The sequence below is a fragment of the Spea bombifrons genome, chromosome 5 (genome assembly GCF_027358695.1).
Source record: "Spea bombifrons isolate aSpeBom1 chromosome 5, aSpeBom1.2.pri, whole genome shotgun sequence".
Taxonomy (NCBI): domain Eukaryota; kingdom Metazoa; phylum Chordata; class Amphibia; order Anura; family Pelobatidae; genus Spea; species Spea bombifrons.
Genome location: NC_071091.1, coordinates 26,148,707 through 26,167,647, shown reverse-complemented (window position 1 = coordinate 26,167,647; position 18,941 = coordinate 26,148,707). Strand labels below are relative to the sequence as shown.

General features: G+C 38.2%; 1 protein-coding gene across 4 annotated transcripts in view; it reads left to right on the top strand.

Moving 5' to 3' along the window:
• Nucleotides 1-18,826, top strand: part of THRB (thyroid hormone receptor beta) — a 151,508-nt gene extending 132,682 nt beyond the window's left edge. For 3 of the 4 annotated variants that reach the window (XM_053466651.1, XM_053466653.1, XM_053466650.1), the window contains exons 4-9: nt 9,497-9,597; nt 10,985-11,132; nt 12,304-12,509; nt 13,005-13,151; nt 14,479-14,737; nt 16,835-18,826. In XM_053466651.1, the coding sequence (XP_053322626.1) occupies nt 9,497-9,597; nt 10,985-11,132; nt 12,304-12,509; nt 13,005-13,151; nt 14,479-14,737; nt 16,835-17,076 (1,103 nt within the window). In that variant the 3' untranslated portion in view covers nt 17,077-18,826. Of the gene's footprint in view, nt 1-6,171; nt 6,500-9,496; nt 9,598-10,984; nt 11,133-12,303; nt 12,510-13,004; nt 13,152-14,478; nt 14,738-16,834 lie in introns of those variants that run through there. The other variant, XM_053466654.1, reaches the window with a different exon arrangement.
• Nucleotides 18,827-18,941: the final 115 nt, after the last annotated feature.

The window sequence follows — 18,941 nt, the reverse complement described above, 5'->3', positions numbered from 1 at the left end:
TGTACTTCAACTCCTTGACTTCAGTATGCATTATCCAGGGCAAGCTCAGCCCTTCCTGAGGTTGTTGGCTGGGCTTGTCCCTGTAAATTCATTTTTGGTGAATAGACACCAGTGCATACCTACTAAGTACACCTATTTAGGAAGGACAGTCAATCTTTTGAACCCTGAGTCCCTCTTTTCTCTGCTGATCTTCCTCTTGTGTAGGCGCTCAAAGTGTTTGTCAAAGTGAGTCAGTGTTTTCTAAATGCCTTAACCTGCTACCAGAATAACTGGACAAATGTCTTAGCAGAGCCTTGATTGCTAGCCATGTCTCTGGCCACATTTCTTGAAAACATTTTACCCGTGTGTATCATTTTCATTTGCCCTTCTGGGCTAAGCTACCGTGCAGTTCACCTTTTAAGCCTAGTTGTTGGTTAGCTAATATTTTGCGGTTTTGACATCAACATTTAGGGTGCTCACATGACCCATTCAAGTATAACTTTAAAAATAGGCAAACGTTTCCAACCATACCCATAAAATGCAAAACCATCATGGAAAGTAACAGACCATTTGTAGTCGCCCACTGGACGAAATTGACTGAACCCTTTTTGGAGGGACAGGACTATAGACTGGAAGACCCTTTTAAAGGTGAATCTTGGGGAATTTATCGCATGGAGCAGGGAGTGACACCACAGAAGAAAACATATATATTCTAAACGCCTTCTACAATTGCGTGTGTTAACATAAAAATATGTTGAGTTGTAAGTGATTCTTTAAAAGGTGAAAAAAAATTATGAGCACGGTGAGTGGACATTTTTGTTAAGTACCTTTTAACCTTTCCTTTTTTTTTTGCTTCAGTACTTATTACTGGTGGAGCATCCTAATTTAGATAGCACTGTTTTAAGTGCAGTGAGCGTGGATCACGTGTAAAAAGCTCTAGAATGTAACTCTGGTTATTCCATTTCAAAGATTTTCCAGCTCTTTGTTTTCTTATGTTTGTTTCCTTTCTAATCGGTTATGTTGTTTTAAATACTTGGGGGGAATCGAAATTTTGGGATAGCTTTTCTTTGGAGTCAGTGGTATGTTATGCAAGAACTTTATGACGTATAACCATCCTATCCTTAACGCACCTTTCTTCTGCTCGTACCTGTTTCTGTGACTACCAGAACCAAACAGCTTCGAATGAACAGGGGGAATAAATTAACGGAGTAATAATAATGTAAATTCTGTGACAAGCAGTCTGAAATAGATTTATGTGCGCTTAGGCCACAAATGACTGCATATGTATCAACATGGTACATCTTGGGAACATAACACCAAACAGTGTTTGAACACAACAGTGAATGCTTTTGGCCACCTGTTCCTGGACATAAGTTGTTGGGGCAATCCTACCTAATACAAGACTGTCGGTGTGCCAGATGTAAAACTAAAAAATTAACATAAACTAGCTTTGTGAATGGAGCATAGGTAGGACACAAATTAAGGAATAAACATTGGTCATTACCAGTTACAATAGATATGAATATATATATATACATACATACACACACACACACTCTGACACATTCACGCTCATGCATATACTAAAAGCTATGCACATTAACAGAGCTGGCCTTAAGTGTTCTGGCGCCCTGTGCGGACTACTCCTCTGGCGCCCCCCATCTGCTGTAACAAAAACATTTTTTTAAATATTGAAAAAATTGGACCCCAGAAAGCATTTCCTTGGGCCCTGCTCCACGCTCCCTAGCATGCAATCACCCCCTCCGCTACCACACCAAATTAGGAGAAGAGAGTCAGTGCAGTCTTCCCTCCTTCTCACCCTGACCATAACTTTGAGAGGTCCTCTTCCCTGCAATCATTCCCAGTCCATTTGTCCCTCATTCACTAAGCCATACCTCTCCTTTCCTTCCTCCATGTAAACTATAGATCAAACATATATAAACAGCACTTGCATGTATAGATCACATATAAACCCTATATTTGCAGGTATGCATAAATGATGTATGGAAACATAGCATATCAGGTATAGATCAACAAAATCAACACAAAAACCAAGCTTTGCAGGTATAGATCAATTAAAAATCACATGTTAACTCAGCGTTGAAGGTATAGATCAAATAAACAGAATCAGACATACAAACCTTCTATTTGTAGGTATACAATAATAATGTATGGACAGCGTACCAGATACAGATTAACAGAATAACACACACCCAGTTTTGCAGGTATAAATCAATTGGAATTCACATATAAACTCAGCATTAAAGGTATAGATAACCCCCTAAATTACAGGCATAGATCACAGGTTGCATACCCGAAAGCCAGCCCTGGTGTCCACATTGCCCACATAGAACCTGATCAGCACACAGAATACACACATATTACAGCCCGGCCTGAGCCAACTTTGTCCCCTAACAGCCCAGTGTAAGACATCTTTGTCGGCAAACAGCCCACCCTTCAAATGCCATCTTTGCATTTCCCCAAATCACTTAAACATCCATGATAGACACAAACACTTGCACAGTTACTCACTCATTCACATGAATCATTTACACATATTCAAAATTCATTCATTCTCATACGCATTCACATAATTCATCCACACATTAATTCATTCATTCTCGTACGCATTCACACAATTCATCCACACATTAATTCATTAATTCTCGCACGCATTCACCCAATTTGTCCACACGTTAATTAATTCATTCTTGTACGCATTCACACTACCCCCTCTCCCCATCTACCCATCCCCTTCTCACTATGTACTCCCTCTCCCCTTTCTCACTGTCTATCCCCTCTCCCCCCTTCTCACTATCCCCTCTCACTATCTATCCCCTTTCCCCCTTTCTCACTATCTATCCTCTTTCTCACTATCTACCACCTCTGACCCTTCTCACTGCCTTCCCCCCTGCCCCTTCTCACTATCTGCCCCCTCTCCGTACTTCTCATTATCCTTACTTACCTTTTTGCCGGAGTCCTGCGGTAGGAGACGTCCGTCTTCCCGCTCTGCCGTGGTGCGCGCTTCACAGCTGAGCGTCAAAATATGACGTCATATTCCGGCGCTCAGCATGAAACGCCGGCACCGCGACGGAGTCACGGAAAGTGAGGGGCGCTGAAAGGTTGCCCTTGCCCGGGACTTAACTTAAAACATTGGGTTTTTTTTGTTGTGTTTAACTTTATTTAACATGGAGGATGTAAAATAAAGTTAAAAAAACAAAAAACAATGTTATTTTTAAGTCTCGGGCAGGCGCCCCTGCTGCCATGGCGCCCTTAGCAGTCGCACAGGTCACACACCCCTAAGGCCGGCCCTGCACATTAACACACACCCCAACACAGTAATACATACACAGATGCTTATACCCATTTTTATATGCTCTGACACACGCAAACATATACATATTAACACATAAACGAAAACCGCATGTTCTGTACAAACCAATATACTCATATAGTCACACTTTGACACTAATAGCCTCTTACAAACAAACTCTTGCATATTCATGTGAATACATACATACACTGTTGTGGCACACACGCAACTAAACCGACTTTCTACATACATGCACTGAAACGCTTTCCCCAAGCACAGGCACAAACATAGACATTCTTCTAATATTCGCCTACTTTTATTTTTTACAATTCTGTGAGGTGCATGCACTGTAACATGTATAAAATAAAGCTCAAAAGCCTGCTATCTTCATAGACAAACATTGGCAGTAGAGTAGGTTGTACTGAAGAGTTCAGTCATAGGATGCCACTTTTGCCACCAGTCAGTTTGTGAACTTACTGGCCTGTTAGATCTGCACAGATCCACTTTAAGTGCTATTATTGTGAAGTGGAAGCATCTAGAAATAACATGGGCTCAGCCACAAAGCAGTAGACCGCTGAGTGCTGAAGCATGTCCTCTGTGGCATCACTCACTACAGAGTTCCAAATTGCCTCTAGAAGCAACATCAGCACCAGCACTGTATGTCAGAAATTTCATGAAATTTATGACATACTGGAATGCATAGTGTCTACTGTAAAGTTTGGTGAATGAGAGATCAGGGTTAATTCCAGTAAAGGATAATGTTAATGCTACAGCATACAAATGCATTTTGGACAACGCTATGCTTCTAACTTTGTGGCACTGGTTTCCCACAAAACTGTGCCCCAGTGCACAAAGCAAGGTCCTTAAACACATGGTTTGAGGTCTTTGGTGGTTTAACCCAAGTGAACACCTTTGGGATGAACTGGCATGGGGATTGCTAGCCAGGCCTTCTCATCCAACATCAGTGCTTGAAGTCAGAAATGTTCTTTTGGCTGAATGGGCAAACATTCCCACATAACACTCCAAAATCTTGTGGAAAGCCTTCCCATAAGAGTGGAGACGTGGCTGTTGAAGCTGTAATGGTGGGATGTCACAATGTTTTGGTCATATAGTGTAGCTGGTCGCTATTGCTCCAGGGCCATCTTTAACACAGATTGCGCTGCACTGGACCCAGACCAGGTGGTCCAATGGCACCTTCCACAAATTGTCTTTTTCTTTGTGGCTGCATGCTGCTAAAATGTAAGAGTGTAGTGTGTGGTCACTTACACGCAGCAAGCTTTCAAACGTACATCCACTGGCCTTAAAGTGCCTGGGCTGATTTTAATCCCCAGTCTGGTCCTGGCCCAGATTTACCGTAGGCCCTCACTGCAGCTGTCCATTGGAGCCCAACCAACAGTTTAGGGTCCAATGGAGATGGAGATCTCCGTAGCCATTGGCACAGACCTCCCCACTATTGATTCCACCTCCTGGCATTGCAGAACAATGGGATATGACAGCAAGGAGGAACATGAGTCTGCAAAGTAGGAATAGGAGGTAGATAGTTCTGTAATGGCACATTGTGCAGGTACGACGAGGCAACCGGGAGGCTTGCCCAGAGCCCCATTGCTCAATAAAATAAAGAACACTACCTACATATAACAGCTCCCTTTCAAAAGTGATCAAACATTCCTTTTGTGTAATATAGAGCATTATGAATAAATTAAGTTGTGATTTCAGTAGTCTACCACTGCAAAATATATACACCTAAAAAAGAAAAAGGCATTTACTAAACACATTACATGTAAGCTAATCATTATCATTCACCTGTTCTATATTCGGTAAAAGTAGCTGGTTAAAATGTTTTTTCCTTTTTCTTAACGAGCCCTCTGTAATAACTGAATATACTTTCTGAATACCCCCTGGGCAGCTTAGATTCATCGGTGAAATGTGTCTCTTAAATTATATAATATAGTTATTAATGGAGTACATAAATAAAGATGAATGTCTGGTGGTTTGTTCTTTTTATTCGTTTCAGTTCCGATCTTTTTGTCCATTTGTTACATTCGCTTAGATTGATGTGATTTGGATGAAACATTATACACCAAAGCTGGTCTTTCGTGCTGAGAGTACTGTTGTAAAGTGTAATTCAAATGTGTTATGAAACAGATCAGATTATACCTTTTCCGGAATAATTATTTTCATAAAGTAAGGTTTCCTGATAACCAACATAATCTTACTGTTATTGTTTCACGTTTTAGAGAATGATAAAGTCCTCAACCTTAATGCTAATCAATACCTACAATCATCTCCTAATTCTGTAACACCAAATCAATAGCCGACCGTGGATTAGGATGTTAAATTGTTTACTTTTTAAATTCTGCAATGGGTCATTTGTGTCCTGCTTCTGGATTTCCTGAGCGTTATCAACTGGTTTATTGATTTTAGGATTTCCCATAGCCCCTGTCTCTCGTAGGCTTTTCTCTTAAGTTGTTACAGTGTAAGCATGTCACGCGGCTAAAATATGATTCTACAAAGTTATTGAGCAAACTCCATTCAGGACAGGATTGGCATCAAGCACTTAATGTCTGGTGTGTTTAATTCCTTCTGCTACCTACCTCTGCTGCCATCTTCCCTAGGATTTAACGATGGCTCACAGATTAGGACCTTAAACTGTCACAAATCTCTTTTTCCAACATGTTCGGGCTGCTGGTGTGGCTCTCGGTCGCCCCTCATATAAATAGGATCTGAGCACGCATGGTGCTCCTCCAAACCGAAACACACATAAAGCTCTCTGAACTTTAGTTTCCACTGCATATTAATCTGTCTTCCTCTTGTTCCATGTGTATGCATGCATGTGTGTGCGCTGCGTACGTAAAATAGAAGCCGAGGCGGATATCAAAATGAGCTTTTGCATGCAGGAAATATATGATGTGCACCAGGCAGCCTCTGCCAACTGCTGTATGCAACCCCCTGATTATTGCACTTATATCGAAGATAGTCACAGCTACAGTACTTCGGAGGCTCAGGTCCTACACAACAATAATATATATATGGAGGAAGCCTGGGCGGTGAATCAGCCTTATACCTGTAGTTACCCTGGAAACATGTTTAAGAGCGAGTACTCTGAAATGGACATGGTCCTGAATCAATACAGCCAAACTGACTATTTCCCCGAAGAAAAAACTACTTTTTCACAGGGGCAGCCTTCGATGTACTCGCAGAAAAAAGGTAGGGGAAGTTTCTTACCGTTTCCATCTCCTTTCTCTGTTAATTAGTAGAAATGTCTTTCATACGTGTTCATTCATCTTCGCCGCTGTATTTGGTTTCTTAAATTGCAGGTGTTTTTTTGTTTTTTTTTCGTTTCTGCATTTGGCAGCCTGCCTGTAATTAGCTTTAAAAAAAAAAAAAGCCGTGATCTAGGTTGCTAGGAGATAGAAATGTAATTTTTATATATATATACTTTTTCAGAGAAATAAATGATTGGATTTACGGCATAGTTTATAGTGTGGTGGACAGTGATGTGTGATGTCATTATATATATATATATATATATATATATATATATATATATATATAGCATGCACACATTTTTAAAAAAAAACCCACATGCATGTTATATGAATATCAGATATGGGGGTATAATAAACAGATTTAACGTTAGACTGGCTTTTAGACAAATATGTGGATATTACCTGTGGATAATAGTGCTGTATACTGTACATAATCCATTTTACAGCCACATGCAGCTTACTTCTTTAACAGGAAAAACCAATAACTCTATACTATGAATTATCACATATTCTCTCCTAACTGCGCATAGAGCAAACCATCCTTATAAATCCTCATGTGTAATTACCTAATAAAGAAATGCCACGTAACTGGATTTTATGAGCAGTTTTGTTTAGCCGCATCTCCTCTGTGACAGGTAGACATTCTCTCTACAACCTATGTTATCCAAGCAGGACATTGCTTGTCTTATACACGTGTCCTATATATCAGTGTAAATAAAGGTTCGCATAGAATTCCTCTCCTTGCCAATCATCGTTTGAGTGTAATTCTTCACAGCGACCCATGGATTGGACTAATTGTGCTGCATACGTGACAAAAGCTCCCATTTACTTTCAAACAAGGCTGGCAGCGTGCATTCTCTGCCGAAAAATTTACTCTGAGCCAACTAGCCACAGAACGTGGTTTAACTACGTTCTTCCTAAAGCCTAGATTGATCATATATATGTGCTTCTCCTAATATTTTATTTTCCCAATGAAAAATATAATGTGCACTATTGAATTGAATCTATTGAATTATAATAATGGTTATATATATATATCTATATATATATATATCTATATATATATATATAATTTATAGTTATAAACACACATTTAGATAGATAAAATATATATTTATGGATGAGAGCCACATCGAATTGCCTCACCAGGGGATGCCCTCTTTTTATATTTTACTGTTATGTACTCTTACTATGAAATTAAGAGCAATATATATATTGTATATTGTGTATTAGATATTATATAAACTTAGCTGTTATTATTGCTGTTGTTTTTTGTTTTTTTTTTATTCATGAATATGATTTTTAAAGCACAGTTTGGCTTTTAGGAGCATTTAATCTGTTGCTGTAGACAGACGGTGTCTCAGAAGGCATACTTGTTCTTATTGATCACCATTGATTTTGTTTTAATTATGACTCGATGGAGTCTCCTTAGTGTAACTATGCCCTGTAACACAGCAGTGAGGAGTCCCATTTCTCTTGTTCGGTAATCTTGAGTCTGTAATGCTCTTCGTGAGATATGTGTTTGCATTTTACATCCTCACCTGTGGTGCAAAAATATCTTTGTCGATATACAGAAGAGCTTTAACTTGTTGTGCATTGAGAGGTCTATCTGGTTGGCTCTGGGGGTCAGGTCTCCCCAGCCTTCCTCAATAAATCTCTACAAAACAGTGATCAGTGTAATACAGCTACTAAGTGGAGAAAATTAATATAGCCAAATATATGGGGCTTAATTAATTAGACTTTAATTCATATTTAATGATAAATATAAATTTATATATAAGGTTAATACCGTGAGGAAATGTATGGGATAGGCATATGGCTATACTGCATATAAGACCAAGATTCAATTAAGGTTTGTGTCTTTATAGCAGAAATAATTGGCTGACCAAATGGGCTAAATAGTTATCTGCCATCAAATTACACACATACAATGTATGCTCCATACATTGGTGAATATATATTAGTATATACCTTATATTGCTCAAATGCAAGGCAGCGTTTTATTCGAAAAATAGTGGCAGGTAAATAAATAGGCCATTTTACCTACAGAACAACAGGTTTATCTTCAAGTTTTAGTAATATTTAGTTATTTTATTTAAATCCATAGTTTGGTGGGTCACTATAATTGGGGTTGCCTTACTTCAAAACAAATTTTGGAGACAGATGGCACTATAATCCAAAAAATTTACTTGCGGTACTGATCCTCGACCACAATTAGACATCCATGGAAAAAATAGGAGCACTCGAAGGACTTCATATTAAAGTGCAAAAATATTTATTAGTTATATATATATATATATATATATATATATATATATATATATATATATATATATATAGCTTCCTCATCCCTGTAATTTCATCATTACAATATTTGTATGCAATACTGAAAAGCAGGTACAAGTATGGATCTGTAGGTTAAATATGGAATTTTTTTTTATTATCTTCCTGCCACAATACTATCAGAATTTTATTCAGAACATAATTACCGTTTTGTTTCTAAATATCTGGGAAGTATAGGCAGCAAAAAATTCTATTTGAGTTATTAAACAATATTTATTAAACAAACAATTCTAATTCAGAGTTTGAAAAATGTGCTTTTAACCATGGAAACCATTTCAAAAAGACAAATTTTTTTTATAAAAAATCTCCATTATTTTTTGAACAGAAATGTATGAAGCAGAGCCAAAAACTATATGAGTGAGATATTTAGCTGAAAATGTGTGATATGCAGATGTAAATCTGCAAAATAGTTTTTTTCTTAATGTGTGTCAAAAATGAGTTAAATAAAAAGGTACTGGTTCCTAGAAGACACTAGAAACCTTTAAAAGTAATCTGTTTTTTTAGGGTATTTTTTCCTTTAAGATTTGAGACATAACAGCAAAATAATTCCTGTACCAAGTTTTCATTTCCATGTTTTTTATTTGTTTTGCAGGGTACATACCCAGCTATTTGGACAAAGATGAGCTTTGTGTGGTCTGTGGAGACAAGGCAACGGGATATCACTATAGATGCATCACCTGTGAGGGTTGTAAGGTGAGGAGATGTCTTTGTGATGTAGTAATCATGCTCAAAGGAGATGCTTGTCGCTCCAGTGGTCTCAAGGGTCTTCTCAGAGTATGCCAGAAGAATGAGACACATCCTTTGAAGGAAGAGATATAGTTTCCCCATAAAATGTTATCACTATTATGCAGCAGGGTGTTAACATTTGTTTTTAAAGATGCTAATCTTTGCTGCTTTTCTGTGTACTTTCTGTTCACACTATTAATATTATATATATATATATATATATATATATATGATAAGATATATAATATTAGTAAGTGCTAACTTATTCCACTGCATTGTACAAGTTAAATATGGGATGATGAATAGATAAAGGCAAGGCACTTCATTAATGTTTGGAACTACATAAATACATTAGACAACCAAGTCCGATTTATATATACATTCCAACATACACAGAGGTGCAGCCTCCTTAATGAGTCAAAGGGAAAATTATACCTGATCTAAATTGCATTGTATAGCGATAGATATGGAGGTGATCACGACCGCACATAATATAAATGTGATGTAAATGTAGCGTAAGCATTCTTTGGTATGATTTCTGTATTTACTAGTATGCTGGCGTATCTGATTTCATGACATATGGAAACACTAATAAAAATTGTCAAAACATAAATATCTGGTGGTTCACAAGCACATAAACTAAAAATACATTTAGTCATACAGATACAACAGGACTTGAGGACCCTTCTATGCTTCTGAGGGCCCCACTCTTGAGCTTACAAAGATCTAAAAAGCATGTTCTCTATCTAATACAGATATTAGGTTACTCCTAATCTAGTTGATTGGTGTTGTTTAACTGAAGACATTACAATAGCCTGTGTATTAATGGCTGTTTTCAGTGTGGGCTAAAAATGTAAAGCTTTATCCACAAATATTTTATCAATGGAACGGGAACATACTTTCCCTATATTAAAGCGTGGCATTTATACCTAAAGCATGACCCTTCTTTTCCACTGGTATGTTTGTCTTTCTAGCTATGGAGCCCGCTGATGGCGCATGGCTCTCAATCTGGCACTGTTCACCTCACATGCCTCTCTCCATTGGCTCCAGAATACTTTTGAAGCAGCCTGTGCTGATTCTGCACCATTTTCATGTAAATTTTAAAGAATGCAATAGAAATGTACTGAAAGCTGCAATTTAAGCTTTTCTGTGACCTAACTAAATGGAATGGAAATGCCAATATGCTTTAAAATCACTACTGATGTGTATTCACCTACCATTAAAATGCTGACCCCATAGATAGCTAAACATTTTTTTATTTTGATTTATGTCATTAGCAGTTCAGTCTGTGGAGTACAGAAAATCACACAAAGTTTAGCTTTGAAATGGTAACAATTTTTATTGCATTGTCTAGGGCTTTTTCAGGAGAACTATTCAGAAGAACCTCCATCCTAGCTATTCATGTAAATATGAAGGAAAATGCGTGATAGACAAAGTGACACGGAACCAGTGCCAAGAATGTCGCTTCAAAAAGTGCATCGCAGTTGGCATGGCAACAGACTGTAAGCAACCCATAATACTCATTGTTTTGTTTGTCTTGTGTTCTTGCCAAAATTCTATCCTGGTATAGAATTTAATTCAAATGCATGTAGTTCAATCCGTTTCATTCATTGCTCACAATTTACAGCACTGTTTCTGCCATGGATATTCTCTGACCCATGCGTGGCATTTTATTAAAGTATTCGTGCCACAGGGGATAAAAGAGCTTTCATAATCTAGCATGTCAAGAATGATAATATAATCAGTACAGCTGGCGACTTGGCTTAAATCTGTTTTGGCCAGCTGAATCGCTGCAGTTCTTGGAATTTTTCAGCCCCTGGACCCTGACAAGGCCATTGCAATGTGCCTCAGTAGCGTTTTCGAGTAGGTTAACCCCTGAGAAACATCAGCATTTTCTCAAAGTGGAGCCTCAAGTGCTGCGGTGTCACCAACCAGCATCCATCCACCACCCTTGCCCATCCAACTCTTTCTTTTTCTTAGTTTATTTTTGCATTCTACAACCACTCTTCCATTCTACCTCTTTTACTATACCATTATTATGCCTCATCCATTTTCCTCCTATTCATATATATTAATATATATATTTGCTCACAGGATCTCTTTTGCTTCCCTTCTTTTTCCATTCACTTTCACCATGTATCCCCAAAAGCTCTCTTTGTCACCACAACAACTCTCGTGTTTCTTTCTCTGATGTATTTTCCCTTTTTCCCATGAGTCCTTTTCCCCCGCAGTCTCTTACACAGTGTTTCTCCCTTATTTCCTACTCCAACAGAGACCCCTCAGTCAGTAGTTGTTAGGGTTCACACTGTGAATCAGAGGGCTTGGTATACCATAGATTGCATTGTGTTGCTGCATGAGTACCGTACTGACAGCTGAGGAGCCACAGACCACCCGCTTCAGAGCTTTAGAGTGATTGGGGAGTATATGCTACTGTTTCTAACCATTTTAGACCTCACAGTCCACCTGCGGCAGATTTTGAACCGAAACCCTTTTGTCCTTGAATGGTTATGGTTATGTGTTTATTATTATACCTTTAATTCACCTGTATGGATCCAATGCAGATCCCTTTGAAAGCTTGATTTGTTTTAAATGCACATAGATAAACGTTTGTCACGCCTTTCTAAAATCCCTGTCTGTCATGTTAGTGGCTGAAGAATTGTCTTTTTTTTTTAGTGGTCTTGGATGACAACAAACGATTGGCAAAGAGAAAGCTTATAGAGGAAAACAGAGAGAAAAGACGCAAAGATGAGCTGCAGAAATCTCTGGTACAGAAACCTGAACCAACACCAGAGGAGTGGGAGCTGATCCAGGTAGTCACAGAGGCACATGTGGCCACCAATGCACAGGGGAGTCACTGGAAACAGAAACGAAAATTTCTGGTAAGAGCCACATTTTACAGGGTGCAGTCTAATGTTTTGTCATTTCTCTGTAGAACATTAGATTTGTCTGTTATTATCTTGATTTGGTTTTGTCCCTGTTCCTCAAGGTAAAATCAATGTATATATCCAGACAGCCCAAATGAATAAACATGTTAAATGAACAATATAAACATGTTCATAATAACTACAACCGTATGTGTGAAATGTGCCCACCTGGCTTGCCTGTTTTTTTCAGTTGTAAAAACCTCACACATTATTTGGTCCTTGATCTTCTCTTCTTTCATGATAGCGGTTATCCTATGCATGTTTTTTTTTTAGTATATTTTGTGTTTAGCAATATAGCCAGGTGAGGGCATGTGTTTAACTTCACGGGGAAAGTCATATACTTGGCTTTCCATGTAAGTGTTCTTTGGGGCATCACGCTTGGACATTGTCCCCATCTGAAAACCTTAACATGTTTTGTGTGTTCTGTGCTTTTCTTTTGTACCATACTAGCCAGAAGATATTGGACAAGCTCCTATAGTCAATGCTCCAGAAGGTGGGAAAGTTGACCTGGAAGCCTTTAGCCAGTTTACAAAAATAATCACCCCAGCAATTACAAGAGTGGTTGATTTTGCCAAAAAGTTACCAATGTTTTGTGAGGTAAGACTTGTTTTTATTCTCAACTCAACTGTGTGTGTACTCACCGGGCTTAGATTTCCCCAAAGTCCTGTCAAATACCATTGGCGTTGCAGAGTGAATAAAGTTGGTATCTAACTACCATGCTTCTTCTTAATGGCCCAACATGTTCTGATCAATTACCCCCTCCCCTTAGTATCACCAGCAAGAGATTTTTGTAAATACAAAATTATAGCCAGCCTAAACTGGGTAAATTATTCTTGCAGCACTTTCTTCTCAGAAAAATCAGATGATGGCTTGTTTGCATCTTTAGAAAAAAAATCCTTTAATGGAATGTATTAGTAGATTCAAATGGCATTAGCACTGGTTTTGTATGTAAAAAGTTGTTCTGATAAATCAATATGCTTTTTTGTGTTCCCATAGGAAGCAAACAGTTTAGAAGATATTTAAATTACCCTGTTCACAGACATTTGAATGACAAATGTATTTTTTTCTAAAGCAATTACATAGATTAGTATGGAAAATATGGTAAGATAAAATGTATATTTCAATGTGTAATAAAACATTTTAGTTTACAATTTCATCTATGAAAAAGTAATTTACTGTAAAATCGCTGGCAGTCTGTAACATGCTAGTCGGATCAGAAAGCATTGGTCAAGTGTTTCGCGTGCCACAAACTGCAAAGCTGCTTCTGTATTTATTACAATACAAGGTCTTTGCTAGTTGATGTGGCAGTGGAGTTTGTATGAGTTGGATGGGTGTTACAATAAGTTAAAAGAAAAACTCCATAGCAAGACATATAGACATCAATACCTCAATAGATACCATCTGTGTAATTGCAACCTTTTAATAATTGGTATTTTATCTCATCTCTAATCATCTGGTGGCCCCGCAACCTGCATTTTGGGAAAACAAATACCCCCCCCAAGATCTGTAAACCACTGGCCTCTGTATGTGACCTTGAGTACAATCAAGTGACCCTTACCCATGCAGTCCTTCACATTGCGACTGATCACTTAACCTGCTAATTGATTGTAAGCTTGTACGAGCAGGGCACGCTCTCCTCTACTGGTATACTTAATAATTGTTAATGTATGAAACATCTGTTTCAAACAGGGTAACTCTGTGCCTCTTCAGCAGGTAATCGAGTACAATTCCCAAGATCCTCCACCAGCTCTTGATTCTTGCATATTTATTCATCCATGAATTCAACCCACAACTAATTTTAACTCTGTGACCCTAAGAAAATTTCTGTAATTTGCTATTTTCAGCCTTCGTTTGCAGTTGGGTGATAAATTACAGTTTGTTGTTACAACAGCAGTGAACACACTTTATTTGTTTTACCTTTCAGCTGCCATGTGAAGACCAGATCATCCTTTTGAAAGGATGCTGCATGGAGATCATGTCACTACGAGCAGCAGTCCGCTATGATCCAGAAAGTGAGACCCTTACACTGAACGGAGAGATGGCAGTCACAAGGGGGCAGCTGAAAAATGGAGGACTGGGGGTGGTTTCAGATGCCATCTTTGACTTGGGCGTTTCGCTGTCTTCGTTCAACCTGGATGATACCGAAGTCGCCTTGCTGCAGGCTGTGCTGCTCATGTCATCAGGTGTGTATTATTTTTTGATGCAGAACAGTATGGAAGTTATATGTATGTATATATATATAATAGAGAGAGAGAGAGCAATTCTGAGGCAAACCAGCAAGAACCTTTTTGGGCATCCAACTGCTGATCCACCCCTTACGCCCCTTGTTTTCATACTTAGTCAGGGAGGAAGAACCCAGAAGTAGAGCTTGATGGGATTCGGCATTGCAAACCCATTGTCCCAATTTCATTCTCCTGTGTCTGGGGACACCAGAGAATGCATAGTGCACTTACGCAACATTGTTTGCATATGCAGTAGTGCTGCCTCCCAAGCTCTGCTTTCTTACATTGCCTCCTTACCCTTAAGTCCTCAGAAATAATTACTCCTAAGTCCCTCGCTTCTGTTGTCACTAACAGAAAAGTGCCCCGGTGCTATATTCTGCCTTTTTACATATTTACATCCCAAGTTACGTTATATTTATCAAATTTAAACTGCAGCTGCCACATTCTGGGCCATTCGTCTTAAATCACTTGGCGTTTGGCTTGTTCCACCAGAAATGTTACCCTGTTGCAGACCTTTGTATCATCTGCAAAAAGGTACCTTAGCTTTGAGATCTTTTGTAATATCACTCATCAAAATATTAAAAAGTATGAGTCCGATACTGAGAGTCCCTGAGAGACCGCACTATGAATATACACCATTAACTACAGCCTTCTGCCTCCTGTCTGCTATGAGGGACAGTCTACCTATATAAGCTATGTCTGTTGCTTTTCCCTGGTCTTTTATTTTAGTTAATAATTGACAAGATCTCCCTACAGTAAACGCAATCCTGTTTCTGATGCTAGAAACCATTTACATCCAGATATTTAACAATCTTTTCCTTTAGGGTGGTTTCCATTAACTTCCCAACGACTGACATAAGACTTACTGGTCTTATAATTGGCTAACTCTTACATTTTTTGTGATGTAGAACTACAATTGTCAACATCTAATCCTCTGGAACCGCGTTTGTCAATAGTGACTGTTTAAATAAGTCTGCCAACAGTTTTGCTTGGACACTCCGAAGCTCTTTAAATAACTTTGAGTGTATTCCATTGTATCCCATAGATTTGTCTGTTTTACTTTGGAGAGTTCAAGTAGGACCGCTTCCTCTGTAAACACGCATGCTTTACATGCCTCCCTGTTTCTCCTTCCCTTCATCTTCTTCTGTAATATCCAAATAGAAGTTTAGGCAGTCAGGTCTTTAGCCTCATTTACATAACTCCAGCCATTAGTCATTATTAATCTAATTATTCCGTGTTTACCTTTTCACATTTAAATCTAGAAAGTGTTTTTTTTAACTTGGCAATTTTCTCATCCGTGTTTGTTTTGGCACAAGAAGCAGATCGATGAAGGAACAGGCAGAGAAAGGGAAGGCTAGAGACAGATCGTTGAAGGGAGAGGACAAAAAGCAACCACTGTTGGGTACAAGGAGGCTCAACTGTTTCTCGGGGGGAACAAAGACAAAATGATTGCAGAGTTCCATTAAAGTTAGTGTAACTAGGTCTTGCAACAGGCCCAATCTTACCTAAGGATGTACATGCTGCTAGTTGCAGAGAACAAATCAATCAGTGCAGCTTGTAAAGTAAGGCAATCTAGACTGAGGAAACTATTTTATAATAAATTAATTTGCATCCCAATTGGAGTGCGGATTCCCCATTCCAGTGTCAGACTGGATTCAGCTTTGTATTTTTTTTATAACGCTCCATAAAGTGGCAGAAATATATTTTTTAACCTTGCATTTTGAATATGTGAAGTGGGTAGCACGACGGTTTCATTAGTGTCATCACGTAACATCTGGGTGTTGTGTGTTCAGAGATTGTGGGAAGAGGAATTTCCACTAATTAAAAATATCCTGTATGCAGGCATTATTGATAAAATCAGCCATAACATGTTAATCATTATGTTTAGAGTCTTGGTAAATAAGTAAGATCGCTTAACAGAAATGTGTGATTACCTGCTCTTTTGAAAAAATGGAAAAAAAAAACAAACAGTTTTTTTGTGTTTATTATATGTAATGATTCTTTATTTATCTAATATATTATCTAATATATTTCTTCCTTCTTGCTGTCCTTTCATAGATCGCCCTGGTCTCTCCAGTGTGGAAAGAATAGAAAAATGCCAAGAAGGTTTCCTCTTGGCTTTTGAACACTACATTAACTACAGGAAACACAACGTTGCACACTTTTGGCCAAAACTGCTGATGAAAGTCACCGACCTCCGCATGATCGGAGCCTGCCATGCCAGCCGGTTCCTGCACATGAAGGTGGAGTGCCCCACTGAACTGTTCCCCCCACTGTTCTTAGAGGTGTTTGAGGATTAGAACAGACTGTGCTTCTGGATTCTCAGCACTACTGGGGTGTCTCCCCTTCCATTCCATTGCCTCCGTCACTTTTTTGTTCTCATCCGTTCTAATAGACATGGATGACAATGTTCCTCTGATGCGGGTACTCGTGACTATTGTGGTTTTGTTATTATGTCCTTTTGATGTGAAGTTTATCCGTGGAATTTTAACCTTTTTCATGCTGAAGCGGCTGTCAACTCATTAGACAACTTTATGTTTGGCGGTCCTTCCAGTTCTAAAGTGGTTTTGAAAAAAAATGTATATTAACTTGCATTCACCAGCACTACGGATCCTACACAGCAAAGGTATTCTCAAATATTGTGCCTGCGGTTAAAGTCCTTACAGACCATTTCCGATGATGATCAATCAGTCGTGCAATGTGTGGCAGTATTGCCGCAAACACATGGTTTCCTCTAAGAAAAAGGCAGATATTTGGTTTTATCTGTAGATGATATTTTTTTAATTTATTTTTTTAAAGTAAATTCTAATGCCCCCTATTTGACACTCACTGCTCCCCGAGTTGTGGATAAAACAGTAGCATCTATTTTGAATTGGTTTGATAGTAAAATGTTTTAATCTGGTAAAATACTAAAATTAATATTTTACCTTTATACTTAAAACGGTATGATAATCCTTAAAAGAATGTATTTTTTTACTCTAGCTCTCCATTTTTCCCCATACCCTCTTATTTTGTTTGTATAGAAATTAAAAAGCTAAACAAGTTTGGATGTTCAGAATGAAACTATATTGCAAATATGTGTTATTTAGTTGGTGTAAGTAGGACAACTCTACAGAACTGGTTCCTTAATTCTGCACATTCCCTTCTCAGGTATTTGAAAGTTAACCTCTTAGGACATCCCTTATTGATTCACCTTTTCCTAAATCGCTTTACTTATGTTTTGTCAATTGGATTGCCGCAGGTCTTAATGTCTTATTACGACAAGGTGGCACTCTGAGATTTGGTAACATCACATGATTGTGCTCCTAAGGGCCATAAGTTAATTGCATCCAAACTCCTTAAGTGTAATATTGCCATTTTTACTATTGTACTACCTCCTCCATCATCAAAACTCAGTGCCTAGCAGCGAAATCACAGTCATTCTGGCAAAACAACTTTCTTCTTGCACATCCCTCTACGTCACTAAGATTACTGACAGCCATATGATCTGAGTAGCCAATATTTTCTGGACACATCCTTTGTTTTTGTTGTATGTTTTTGTCCTTAACTTTAAGGTGAGTTTATTAATAGTCCAAATTCACAGTCAAAGATCTACCTCTCCTAGCCAATCACATAAGACCGTGCTATTCATTACTAAAATCGAGCGTCTGCAACAGCTCGTCAGGGAAGTGAAAATGTAGTTACCGCCACTCCATTAGGTGTGAGCTGGAGTTTTTGGCAGAAGACGTAATAAACTTTTTTTTCTATTAAAACATAGCTTTATAAATGTCGCACGGCACGTTAGCAATGCCTTTTGTAATACAGTTTGTACATGCATGATTTTAAAGGTAGGCATACATGCACACGTGTGTAAAAGAAGGGAAAGCAAAAAAGTGTAATAAAAGGTATAAATTATGAGACAAATAATAAAGGAAAAGGAGCACAAAAACTACTTAGATTAATGAAATAAAATTCTAGTGATTGTGTGCCCTGACTATAAAGTCAGGGGTTTTGGATGTTTTTTAGGTTAGCATGGAATTTTGCGATTTTCATCATTGTATTAAAATTTCTACTTATTTTTAGAACTAAAGGTCATAAAAAAAGCTGCCCTCCATACCAACTATCTTTAGGCACCATTATGGCTCCCCTGAAAAAAATAGTTCAGTCTTTAATATATAATATGCGG